Below are 14335 nucleotides of genomic sequence, written 5' to 3' on the forward strand. Positions count from 1 at the left end.
AAGCATATTTTCAGTACAGAGGAGCTTGGCACAGGAGTCTGTTTGATGACTTCAATTTGTTTCAGGGGTGACAAGGGATTTGCATGGGGCCAAATGTTGGGATTGATTTGCATAGAATTCTCATGCCATGCTGACACCTTTGATTTGGTTCACCCTCTCCTTTCTTTCTCTATCATTATCACTATTTCACTCTTTCTCTGTCTAATCATTTTGGTCCATTTGCTGCCCACTTCCAACGTGCAAAATTATTCGTAGATGAAGTTACTGATGAAAAATAACCTTAAATTCAGGACAAATTAAAATAAGTAGCTAGGTACACTAAAGCTATTTAAAGGAATATATATTTAGCAGTCTGTATATATATATATATATATATATATATGTACACACACACAGACACATACACATATTTACAATCAGAACATATCTACACTCCACAAATGAATTAAGGGAACACTTAATCATCACGGTATAACACCAAGTCAATTAAAATTCAGGGATATCAATCTGTTTAATTAGGAAGCATAAGTAAATTGTGAATCTTTTTTTTTCATTTACACTTGCTTTGGTGTTAACGAAAGTGACAACAGGTGTACTGGAGAGGCAACAGCAAGACAACCCCCAAAAAGGGAATGATTTTGCAGGTGGTGGCCATAGATAATTGTTCTGTCCTTATTCTTTCTGACTGATTTGTCTTTAGTTTTGTGTTTTGTTAGGGCAGTCCTGCTCCTCCAGGATGGGACATCCATACGTGCCGTCGTAAGGAGGTTTGGTGTGTCTCCCAGCACTGTTTCAAGAGCATGGAGGAGATACAGGGAGACAGGGGACAGGGATGTAGAAGTGCAACAACCCAGCAGCAGGACCGGTATCTGCTCCTTTGTGCGAGGAGGAACAGGAGGAGCACTGCCAGAAACTTACAAAATGACCTCCAGCAGGATACTGGTGTGCAAGTTTCTGACCAAACTGTCAGGAACAGACTTCATGAGGTTGGCATGAGTGCCCGACGTCCTCTAGCGGGACCTGTGCTCACAGCTCAGCTCTGAGCAGCTCGACTTGCATTTGCCAGAGAACACCAGAATTGTTAAGTCCGCCATTGGCGCCCCATTCTCTTCACGGATGAGAGCAGGTTCACACTGAGCACATGTGACAGACGTGAAAGAGCCTGGAGATGCCGTGGGGAATGTTATGCTGCGTGCAACATCATCTAGCATGACCGGTTTGGCGATGGGTCAGTAATGGTCTGGGGAGGAATATCCTTGGAGGGTTGCACAGAGCTCCATGTGCTAGCTGCTGTTAGGTACCAGGATGAAATCCTCAGAGCCATTGTCAGATCTTATGCTGGTCCAGTGGGCCCTGGGTTCCTCCTGGTGCCAGATAATGCCCGGCCTCATGTGGCTAGAGTGTGTAGACAGTTTTTAGATGACGAAGGCATTGATGCCATTGACTGGCCCTCATGTTCCCCAGACCTGAATCCAACTGAGAACCTCTGGGACATTATGTATCGGAGCATCCAAAGCTGCCAAGCAGCACCAAACACTGTCCAGGAGCTCACTGATGCCCTGATCCAGGTCTGCGAGGAGATCCCGCAGGACTCCATCCGCCATCTCATCAGGAGCATGCCCAGATGTTGTCACGAGTGCATAGAGGCACGTGGGGACCATACACACTACTGACTTACATTATGAGTTGCTGTGATGAACTTCATGCAAGTTGGATCAGCCTGTAACTTCACCTTTTTTACATTGGTTTTTAGTATATGATTTTGAATCTAGCCCTCAGTGTGTTGATCATTTTGGTTTCCATTGACTGTAGTCACATAATTTTGTTCTTAACAAATTCTAGAATGCATATACATAAAGATTTTCAAATTGAATATTTCATTTATTGAGATCAAATGTGTGATTTAAGTGTTACCTTATTTTTTTTGAGCAGTGTAGTTTAAAAACAGTCATTTAACTTAACTCTGGAAACCCAACCCAGGAACTTCAGTGAATTCGTTATTTTAATTATAGTTAATTATTGCAGAAGATGTAAAACTGTATAAAAAAAGAAGAAAAAAACATCTCAAACTACAAGTTAGCTAAGACAATAAATTATAATAATTAAATTATATATAAAAAAAAAGAAAGAAATTGTATAACTAACAGCATTTATCTAGTTAAAATCAAAAACTATAATTTAACTATTTTTATTATCATTTTAATAAATATTTTAGAAAATAAAGTAAGATGCAACCCAGGAACTTCTGTGAATAATTGATTCAATCATTTTCAACTAACTGATTTATATAAACTGCCTAAATGAACTAATTCACTAAACTGAATATGACGCTACAAGACATAATTTTTTTTTTACATCAAAGTATTTTTGATTTTTGCCTCAGTTAACGCACAAACAATGAGACATAAAAAGAGAAATGTAATGTTTGTCGCGCTACCCAGCTAGAAAAAGTAGCTTGAAAAGAAAACTACACTATTTTGAAAATAGCACTGGAATGAACTAAATCAATAAATCACATGAAAGCAAACCAGATCTCCAACCAATCAACCAACCAACCAACCAACATGTAGCCTATGGTTTCTGCCCCGCTGGACAAAGCTATGGCACCTAAAATTATTCTCACATCAAATTGAAACAGGATTTATTAGTTCTCACACAACTCTCATCGTCTATCTTTGAAGATCAATAAAGCTTATTCAATCATGTGGACTCAACCCACTAATCTGGGCATGGGCAATCAAACCTCCGATGCATAAAAACCTAAAGTGTCAGACAAAGTCACTAGAACAAATTACTGATGTCAGTACAGTGGTTACTAATAGTTTCATCATTCCATGTGAACTCAATTCATCAAAACATGAGATTCACAATCACAAATGTTAGACAATGTTCAAAAAAGGCTATGTTTAGACCACAGCTAAATGTAGACCAAATCTGATTTTTACCCCCACACATGTGACGTTGACAAAATACAATTTTTAATCCAATTCGGACTACGTTCAAAACAATCATGTATCGGATTTTTTGCAATGTGACTTCGGTGTGCGTAGTCAGGTTTGAATTTACTTTGACTTTAACCGTAACATCATAATTGTTGAATCACCCTGAAACAAAACAATACATGATACAAAATATTAAATGATTATATGGAATTTGTGGATGATGTTATGATGAACACGCTTTATGCATGCTGGTCACATTGTTGCCTGTTCAGACCAGTGTCTGATATGGGCCACATTTGAAAGGTCATGTCCACAAAAAAAAAAAAAAATTTGATTTGAGCAGAAAATTGGAATTCTGGTCTGTACTATGTAATATAATAGGAGTGCCATTGTCTATGATACTAATGAGGACAACGGATAAGCTACAAATCCTCACCACACATGAAAACCAAACATCTATTCCACCTGGAATAGAGTCAGGTAGCGCACTCCCGGACACACACACGCAAACCAATTAAGATTCATATTTCCAAATCATATTCACAAGCACAGAGGCGTGTGGAATTTGTTGAGTGAAATGTGATAACATACGATACAGGTCTCAATGACTACACTTTTTCTTGCTAGTAGAAAGACAAACACTCGAGATAGGCTATACGCACGCTCTACAACCGCACACAACAGCTTTGAAGAAAAAGATCACACAATGTGATTGCATAGTTTTTCAATATAGAGAGTCGTGGAGGCGAGTCATTTGGTGTTCTATTAGCATTTGTATGCGCCGTGCCAGCGGTGGGTCGGAGAGACAGTGCTTCTTAGATCATAACACCTCACGGAAGGCAAAAATTGTTTTGTGAAAATGCTGTTTACAGAATCCCCACTGGGCCTCGCCTTTACAAGCCATGAATAACTTGGTCACCAAATGACGGGTTTCTGGGTCCCGCTGTCTGGCTTTTCACCTGTGAGTGGTCTATATAAACCAGACATACAAAATAAAAGGATAGAAACAAAGACTGTGTCTGAGCTGATTGCTATATTGAAACGATCTAAGCCCTAAATTAATCAGAAAAGATGTTCCTCTAGTATTTTTATGCCTACAATTGAAGAAAACATCTAATTACAGTCTGTCAAACACTCTGCAAAATAAGACAGAAATAGAGGGAGAGGATTTTATGATAGCCTTACAGTAAATTCATTTCCAGTGTAAAAACAACTTTAATTTCAATGTGCTTCTCACAAAGTTTCAGAAGAATTTGAATGTGTAGTGCACAAGTTTAAAGTTGAACTTCTTTTGTGGTGCATTTCTTTTTGTCAATTTAAGAGCTTGATAGCCCCAATCCCCTTCCGTTTTTACAGTATAATAATAAATAATAAAAAAATATTCTTTTGTGCACCTTAAAACAACAAAACAAGCCGTTCGTACAGGTTTGGAACGACATGAGGGTGAGTAAATTATAACAGAACATTCATTTTTCGGTGAACTATCCTTTACATTTTTTTTAAAAAATCATTTCAATTTTGTTTCAAGTACGAAATATTCTTTCTGAATTAAAACATAAAATGGTTATGTGGAATTGAATCCTTTTTGCTTCCAAAAATACTTCTTCTTCTTCTTCTTCTTAGCAGCTGATGGTAAAGAGCACTTCACTGACTGGAAGAAATTTGTAATCAAAGATGAAAAAGGTGGGCAAATTAAACAGCTCAGCTGGTAAGGGAAAATGTCAAGTGGTTTGTTTATAAGTCTCAAGCATTAAACTTCCACACACACACACACACGCTTCAACTTAGGCACTGACAGCTTGAAACAAACATCTCAGGCCTGCTAAGTTCACTCACCAGTTCAAATGTTAAAACAAATTACGATTTAGCAACATTCACCTATGCTTTCTCCAATTTCCTTTCATTGCATCATTTTCTGTTTTGATTTACCTCAGTGGAATGCTACAATGTCACTTTCTTTCTTTTCAGATGGTGTCTCAGGTGGATAAATCAAATGGCACAGAATAGGAGAATTAAGGCCGTGCAGGATGATAGTATAAATGTGTCAAACTCTGAAGGTTTTGCTATACCGTTTATACTGATGAGTGATGAAAAAAGTAATATGGGAATACAGAGTAGAATGCATCTCAAGTCAAGATTCCTTTTATATTAGTTTTATTCTTTTGAGCTGTTTTGTTTTTAACTCGTGTTGCATCATGTTTTTGCTCTGATGCTAGATTTATCATTTCTTAATCAGATTTTTTCCAATAAAAAATGTTCCAATTAATAAAAGAAGTGTGTGTAGCCAATTTTTCCATTGAATTGCAAGCAAAAATAAACAGAAGTATACCGATACCCTGAAATAAAATTACCACTATGCAGAATATGCAAAAATATGAATTCATTACCCTCAATTTCATTAAACCAGTTTAGTTAGGTCATCACAATTTAGCTGGATTTCTATTGTTAGCTATATATTTTTGTTATTGCGCTACATTTTTGTGCGGAAATCAGCTTTCGTAGGCTAGAAATCCTTTTTATTTCTATTTTATATTTAAGTGTTGGGAACAAACAACATGATGGGGTTTTGTTGACAAAAATGATTCATGTAGCCCCAACACTTCCTTTTTAAATATATAAGGTCAATTGAACACAATGAAATTAAGTTGTGGCAAAATTTAAAAAAAAACGTGTTACTTTAACTCAATTTTAATTAATTAAACTAAACAAGAGGCAAACATAATTTTTGAGTGTACTAAAATGCATTACATTTCTGTCATTATTTACAGTCATACAGGTTTATAATGACATGAGTAAATAATGACAGAAATGTCATTCTTTCCTCTGCAGAACACAAAAGAAGATATTTTAAGAATGCTTTAAAGAACATTGGTCCCTATTTGACCTTCATTGTTTGGACAAAAAAGAAAGTCATCATACAGGTTCGGAACGACGTGAGGGTGAGTAGATGGATGAATGAATGAATGCATGAATGAATGAATGAATGAATGAATGGATGGATGGATGGATGAATGAATGGATGAATGAATGAATGAATGAATGAATGAATGAATGAATGAATGAATGAATGAATGAATGAATGAATGAATGAGAAAATGAATTTTCATTTTTGGGTCATCTCTTCTGACAAAAAGGGAAATCATGTTGCTTGAAGTGTTCTTTTAATCATGATAGTATGTTGAAGAAACTCAAATCTAAACTAATAAACCTGGCCTGAGTCAATGAGAACAAGAGAAACAGACAGGGAATTAGAATGCAGCGTGGGTTTGGTTGAAGTGTGTGTGACGGTAAGGTAATCACATGCTAACTGGGTGGGCGATCAGGGTGGAGTGACGTGTGTGTGTGTGTGTGTGTGTGTAGCAGACAGCTCGCCCCTGTCACTACGCACTGCTGTGAGAGAACAAAGGAAGATGCCTAGCAGGGGATGGAGATCATTGCAGTCCCTCTCAGCATTCTGAGCAGTCGCCCTGCCAAGCCTCGTCTTTTCAGGGGCAAACCTTCCTCATCTATGCTGTTCGGCAGGTTGCACGACCTTTCCTGTCAGTTCGGTGTTAAGAGGGAGTACAACACTACAACAACCAGTGCCACCTACCACTAACTGAAAATACAAGGGAAGAACAAAGATTCCTCAGTGCAAGAAAGTCAAGTACCACCAAACACAGTGTCTTTTCCGACTCAGGCATGTGTTGGGAGATAATGTAAGTGAACAGATTAAAGGAACAATTCTGTCAAAGACTCTGTCACTATTTACTCAACCTCATGTCATTTACATTCATTGTAATTGCATGTAAAATAGCGGCCGGTGTGGAAGAAAGGAAGTGCGGTTTGAAAAGACATGAGGTGAGTAAATTTCCCTTTGAATGGGAACTTCTGTCTTCAAATACACTTTGACAACATTAAAGGTGAAGTTCAGAGAATTTTCTTGGAATTTATTCTCCTCCTTTCAGCAGCTGAAAAGTTACTTGCAACTGCATATTCTGTGCTGTCATACATATGCATATACACTGCTGATTTACAAGACACACCTAACTCCCTCTGTTTCACCCTTTTCCATGTATTAGAATAATATGCGAATCCGATCATAATTGTTTTATCTTTTATCTTTTTCAAAGTCACCACTCTTTTGAGTACATTCTCTCAATCAACTTCATGAGCATCTTTATACTTTTTTCGAACAGTACTGAACAGGTTTAAAATAAAATAAATAAATAAATAAAAATAAAATATTTTGTGCTGGAATTTGGCTGCCACAATTGCAATACCAAAACTAAAGGGAAAGAGAAACAGCTCAAATATACATTGCTGATCATTTGTGGCATCTGTGGATCTTTCCTTTTATATTCCCTAAATGTAAACTATGGTAAATGATTAGCAGTATATCATTTTATTAAATTGTAAACTATGGTAAATGATTAGCAGTATATCATTTTATTAAATGCTTCAAAGAAGGTAAATAGTGTTCATTTCACAAAGATAGTTCTAAGTATGAGAAATGAAACTGCGTAATCAGATTATGATTGATGTACAAGAGCCCTCAGGTAAAGAAAGTATGATTAGAGATAATAGCCACCTTAATTGTTCCTTAATGAAATATGAAATAAATTCACGATATGAGTTTTGAATACATGCATATCACCATTTCCCCTTCTTGTACATTAATTAACAACAAAGACTTTAGAGATAGATGAGGGGGGTGAGTTTTACTTCCCCAAGAGCTCTAATTTTCTCTTTTAAGACTTTGAGTGGGAAGGATCATTGATTCCAATGGCGTTGCACGGTATGAACTTTATAGGTGTTTAACTAGTTGTTGACTAAAAAGTCATTAGGGAACAATATCCCTAGTATTTCCCTCAAATCATCCACCTCATAAAATGCTAATGCAAAATGGATCTCAGGTTTTTGCAACAGTTCATATCGTATTTTAAAATACATTTTCATTAAAAGAAAAACTACGACTTAAGAAACTGTAAAACTTAACACTGTAAAACACATGAAAGGCTATCAATCAATCAATCAATCAATCAATCAATCAATCAATCAATCAATCAATCAATCAATCAGTGAAATCAGCCTTAATGAATCACTGTAATGAAGACAAGAGCTCACTATCAAACTTCTTTAGCTCTGTTATTCACAAAGTAACACTCAATAATTGGCTTTTTGTAACAAGTCATTTTCAATTCTTCAGTACAAAGCACCTCTGGGTCAGTAGCGTCCCAAAGAATTTAATTTCAGACTGCTATAAATTATATCAGTCTGCCAAATAATAAAGATTAGGATTTCTTCCTCTTCTTGATTAAATATCACATTCTTAGCTATCAGTAGATTCAAATGAATATTTTTCATCTTAGTATCCAATCTTGCAAGCCGATCACCTAATTTATATTCCAAACTATCAAGCAAACAGCCGAGAGCCCTTCCTCTCGGATCTATCCGCCATATCCTGTTACTGACTGTAACAATGCCTCTCCTAGGGCCTCATTTATAAAATGAGTAAAAACATATAAATAAAAACATTTGATCTTACGATAATTTTTCAAATGTGCGTAGGTGTGATTTAGAGAACGAACCGCCTCTCTTCCAGAAGTGAAAGTTATAAATCGCAAGTGATCTTGAAACTGTGCACAGCTCAATGGTTTCCTATCTCCGCTTTGTAAACGTTGCCTAATAAATGTCATTAACATATAAAAGAGAACCAGTCAACGTCCAAATCCTTTACTTGAAAATGGTGAGCGGCAAGAAGTGCTTAGATTTCCAAATAACTGCAGTACTACGACTTTCTGCCACAAGGAAAAGTGTGTATCTCTGCTCAGACCCTGACGTGACGTCAAAGACTGTTTTAATAAATATGAGTGTTGGCGTGGATCTTAGCGTACGCACCCTCTAAGATCAAATCTGTGCGTACGCACGCTTTATAAATAAGGCCCCTATTAACTAAACTACACAGCTATTTTCTTTGTAACTTGCTCTTTTTTAAAGATCAGGCCTATTATCGGAAAATGTAAATTGCATATGAGTTGGTAGCAATTTCCTTGACGTCTTTTCAGACAGTCCCCTGCCCTATATACACAGGAATATGAAAACAGAGTTCACAAAGAAGAGCTGCCATGCATGCATCAAAAGTTCTTAATAAGATACTTTTACCTGTAAGGCACCCCAGGAATGACTGCAGAACCAGCAGTTTCCATAGCAACTTCATCTTCACTTTGGTACGGTCAAAGTCAACTCACATCCAATCAGGAATGTATGGAGTCCTCTCTGTGGTTTCTCGTTCTTCACTCTGCAAGGAACACAAAAAAATTGTGATTCAAAGATCCTCCACTCTAGTAAAGTTCTAGTAGTTACTAAGGTTTTCATTCTGAAATGATGTTCACCACCTATTTAACTTTCGTAATATGACATATCGCCAAGTGAAACAGGATAAGCAACAAAAATACCCTTAAATTTACCCATCAGAAGTTGATTGGATTGTGAAAAGCGGTCTCTACATATACAACAGTTGGCTGAAAAAATAAGAGGGTTTAGTGGAGCAAGTTATTACATTTTGATTAAAGATTATAAAGACACATTTCTGGTGACACTTGTGTTGCAGAAATCACACAGTTTAGCTTTGAAGGCAAAAATATCTTTAAAAAAATATGATATACTATGTAACTGTATTTACAGTACAATCAATCACTCCAAATTATTCTCTTCTAGTTGGTAAAATCCCAGTATATTATGAGAATGTGATCTTGTCTGGTAAAAATATAATTAAGAGTCCTGATTCAGTACTCTACAATGTAAGTTGTGGAGCTATTTTCTATATCAGTGCCAGGCCAAATAACACTTACTTTCACACTTGGCACAGTTTAATACATTTGTTGAATCGTCACATGCCTCACTTTGGGAGTGTGTGGGGGTGGGGTTGGGAGGGTTGCAGTGGAAGTCCCAAAGGGATCACCATGGAATCGGGACCAAGCACACATTGTGTCTAGGAAAGGAATATTAAGCTTTTGACACTGCAAAAGTTGCTGAAAAAGGAGAAGAAATCAATGGGGTCTACTGTAAAGTCCTACCGGAAAAACATATTTTCATAAAGAAAATGATGCATACTTTTAAAGGCCATTGAGTTTTCTTGAACTATGACAGTACAATAAAATAAATGGTAAAAATGGTACATTTATTTTAAATGTTTAATAAAATAAATATTTTAAACATTTATTTACATTTAAATATAATGAGATTCAGTCAGTGAGAATTTTTTTTTTTCACATTATACTAATGAGATTTTGGGGGGAAAGTGCTCATTTGTCAAAATGCCACACTGCAAAAACTCTTAAGGGTATGTTACATTTTCTTTATGCAATTTTCTTTTTTTTTCTTTTTTTTGGTGAAATATGTCCCCGGACTTTACTAGCTAAAAACACTTGGGTCCAATTCTTGGAGAGGTCAAAAACAAACAAACAAATAGGTAAACCTCAATACACTGGTAGCAATATAAACTTGAAAAATAAGAGCAGAAAACATGGATCAATCTAATCTCTGAAGTGCATATATGGATTCCTCTGTGCTCCATTCCACTCTCAGATTCCTGTTCAGACCGGCTGTCTGGGAGGGTGAACTGAGGGGCGTTCGGTTCTGAACTACCGGCAAACAAAGACGAATGTAAATGGGACGCAGTGTGATTTATGCAGCATTCTAGAGAGTGAGCAGAGCAATCGTGAGAGGGAACATGTCAAGAGTTCTGCTTTACTAGGAGGAAGCACAGGAATGAAAACGGCTTGAGAGCAGAACGAGCAGCTGCTGCAGCGGACAAGTCTAACAGTTTGAAGTTTATTAATTCAGCCGTGCCCAAACTAAAAAGATGCTAACACCTTTCCGCTCGAATATCCGGCCTAACCCCGAGGCATGATTTCTAAAGAGCTTTCCAGATCGAAATCACGAGGGTTGCTGAGATTGAATCCACTTTATTTCCTGAAAAGTAACGTCAACAACTTAAGCTAAGGATTTGCCGACGTAGATCATGTCCTAGATCATGTCTTATCTCTATTTCAATCAGTCCAATCTCCAGGTCACCCTCCGCCCCTCCTCCTCAACCCCAGCTCCACCTTAATCTGCTCTCATATACCAGCTCACTTTTCTCTGTACCTGGGTTAGAGGGATATTGTCTTTCATTTGAAACCAGACCGGGCCAGTACAGTCTACTCTTTAGACTAAAAATTTGCTGGATCTACATTGATGAGATGTGCGGATATGGTTTTTTTCTATATCAAGATCTGTCAATAGCAGATCCTCTATCACTACTGTGCCCTTTGGCTATGCCCTTTACCCAGAAGACTGCTCCTATGTATTGCTTTGAACAAAGGCATCTTTCTAACAAACAAAAGAGCAATATTCCCAATAATTTAGTTGTTATTTAAAAGGAATGGTCCGCACAAATTTCTATTTTGTCATCGTTTACTCAACCATTTTGTCATAATTTTCTCACCCAAACCTGTATGGCTCTCTTTCTTGGCACATCCTAGCTGCTTTAAAAAAGAAAAAAAAGAAAAAATGTAAATACAATAAAAGTAAAGAGGGACAGGAGATATCAAGCTCCAAATATATTACACATTATATATAATTATATTATAAAGATTAGAGATGCACCGATTACAATTTTCTAGGCCGATTCCGAATTCCGATTTTTCATTGAGTTTGACCTGCCGATACCGATTTTAGCCGATTCCGATTAAAACATTTTCTAACCACTTTACAGCACACACACATATTTATTTTCGATCTTTTCTTTAACCCTTTCACGCGTAAGTTTAAAATATTCTAACTGACTCCCCCACCCCCAGAGTGAGTTTTTTCAAGGCGAACGTTTCCTTTAATGTTTCCATGGCGACGCGTCACGCGATACACCGCAGCCACAATAATACTGTATGACAGATGTGTCGCTTTTATTTCGCTTTTCCTTTTTTATTCAAAATATTCACAAACTTGCTTAAGTTACCATGTCATCAACTAGCCTATCTGATATTCCGATTCTCAAATACGTGTAAGTGAGTGTGTTTGGTTGTTTAAAAACCTTTATAAATAATCTTGATCTATAACATGAGATGGGCGTCGCAATGTTGTCCTGTCAGTCGGATTTAACTTACAGCACGTGAATTCATCAGTTTCTCCCGAAATAAATGCAAGAAAGTGGCCGGTGAACTGAGAAGAATAGAGTAAACTTTATAGTTACTTCCACTATGTTTGTCTGATATGAATAACACATGTCGGCAAATTATATTTGAATAGACTGTTATTGCTGCTTCCACAGACATCAGTGTGTATTTTACAAACTCCAAATGCATTGTTTTACTTGTGCTTATATATGTGTATTTAAATATCTGAAACCTAAAATAAACATTATGAGGTTGAAAACACTGCTTAGTTGTGATATATGACAGCGCTGAACGCGTCCGACTCTGGCTCAGCGCCAGCCAACGCGCGAAAGCACAGTTTGAATCTGGCAGTTATAAGACGTCACTGAACATTCTAAATGTGGCACCATAACCTACTCTCAGGGGCACAGAAATAAAAATCCCATATATGAAACCGTACCGCTCTAAAGGTTAATCATGCGGCGCCCGAGTGCATTTGACCGGCATAAAATCGGCATATGTCAGACTGACCGGCCGGTCGCCGGTCATGGCCGATCACGTGAAAATCGGCCAATTCCGGTCACCAGCCGATCAATCGGTGCATCTCTAATAAAGATATATAACATTATACATTATATTAAAGATATTATATTATGTCTATACATTATATTATAAATCTTCTGAAGTCATACAATCCTGGAATGCTTAAGCATGAAGCACTTAAAATTGAGATCTGATTTTGAATAAATGCTTTTATCCATTGTGTTTCCGAGTGTTTTCTCGTATGAAAAACTAAAATAATAATCTCTAATAGTCTCAGTCAAAAGTTTGGAATAATTACGGCTTTATGTTATTGAAACAGCATGAAAGAGAGTAAATGATGACAGAAATTTCATTTTAGGCTTAACTATTTCTTTAAACTGTGGTAAATACTAAATCACATCAAGATAACATCAAGATACATCACATTACATATATTTTACAATAAAACAAGCAATTTAAACAATTTGCTCTGAAAAAAATCCTCTTGAACAAATTCATTTTGGAGGTCTCCATTACCATGCTGTTTCTAAGTACGAGTTAATGGTTGTGATTGATTGGAAATGCGAATGTAAACGATCTGATGACATGCTTGCACTAAAAACCCTCTAAATGAGAGCCATTTCTTTCTTTTTTCGAGGGGTCAAGGGACAAAAACAGCATTTAGATGAGGACCATTGGGCTTGTTCATCACAGGCATGCTGATTCGACCACAAGCTTTAATTTGTAGCTGATACTGAGACGTGACTGAGATGGGCAACAAATGAGGTGGAGCTACAAAATTGATCCAGCAGCAGATGGGGTTAATGCGCTATTTCAAGAAATGTGTTGATCAAATCTAGTGCACTCATGCCTCTCAACTTACAATGTCAATTGTTTTATTGTCTCCTGTTTGTTCACAGATTAAATGCATAATTTTATGTGGTCAAGAACACTGCAACACACTCTTGTAAGGAAACTCCCCGTAGTGAGTTTCATACTACACAAAAAAGATGGTAATGCGATTACAAGTGAGACATTGATTTATACAACAATTTAATAAATAAAAAGCTAATATTGAGTAACTTCTATTAAAGACACAATATTGCTCCATGTTACTGTTCCATCAATGAAAATAGTTCCAAACAAAGCCTGTATAAAACCTTTGCACATCTGTAAACAAAACACCTCAATGAATCAGTGTTTTTGAGTGAATGATTCAAGGACTCACTCAAAGACAGTCTCGTTTCGTTCCTGAAAAATCCCTACCACTAATACAGAGATCGACAGTCTGTCTGGAAGATAAGCAACTGTTGTATAATATAAAACTAATAAAACACGAAAGTCTGAACAACGTCTTGTCATTCAAACACATCATAATTTCCTAAACTGTCAGCACGAGACTGCCGCAAATGCTGCCACACTTTTCTTTAAATTCCAAAATTGCCTTGTTGTAATTATCTTACATTCCATTCTTAAAGATATGTATGAATTGATATATATTATTATATATTATAATATAATTGACTAATATGACTATAAAGATAACTATAACTATATTAGCGTCAACACCAATGTTCATCAATGTTTTATCATTCAGAAGCTGAAAAAATAATCATTTTAAAAGTAATTCCAGCGATTTTTGTTATAGGCCTAGTTGTGGTGTGCACTTCCCTATTCCCAAAGAACTGGAACGAGAAAGAATTGTCGTGCATTTCCTTTTTCTTTCTTTTTTTCTTTCTATTTTCAAAGTGGGTA

General features: G+C 36.6%; 1 protein-coding gene and 1 long non-coding RNA gene across 4 annotated transcripts in view; one reads left to right on the top strand and one right to left on the bottom strand.

Moving 5' to 3' along the window:
• cntn4 (contactin 4) overlaps positions 1 to 14335 on the bottom strand; it is a 141702-nt gene that overhangs the window by 112489 nt on the left and 14878 nt on the right. For all 3 annotated transcript variants that reach the window (XM_084127844.1, XM_084127845.1, XM_084127843.1), the window contains exon 2: positions 9087 to 9222. In XM_084127844.1, coding sequence (XP_083983970.1) covers positions 9087 to 9141 — 55 coding nt within the window. In that variant the 5' untranslated portion in view covers positions 9142 to 9222. The remainder of the gene's footprint in view (positions 1 to 9086; positions 9223 to 14335) is intronic.
• Positions 6556 to 13259, top strand: LOC311091768. The gene is made up of 3 exons (XR_014608161.1): positions 6556 to 6640; positions 6739 to 6782; positions 13239 to 13259. It is a non-coding gene; the product is annotated as an uncharacterized lncRNA (long non-coding RNA).

This window comes from Abramis brama (assembly GCF_963993115.1).
Source record: "Abramis brama genome assembly, chromosome: 11".
In the NCBI taxonomy this organism is placed as follows: Eukaryota; Metazoa; Chordata; class Actinopteri; order Cypriniformes; family Leuciscidae; genus Abramis; species Abramis brama.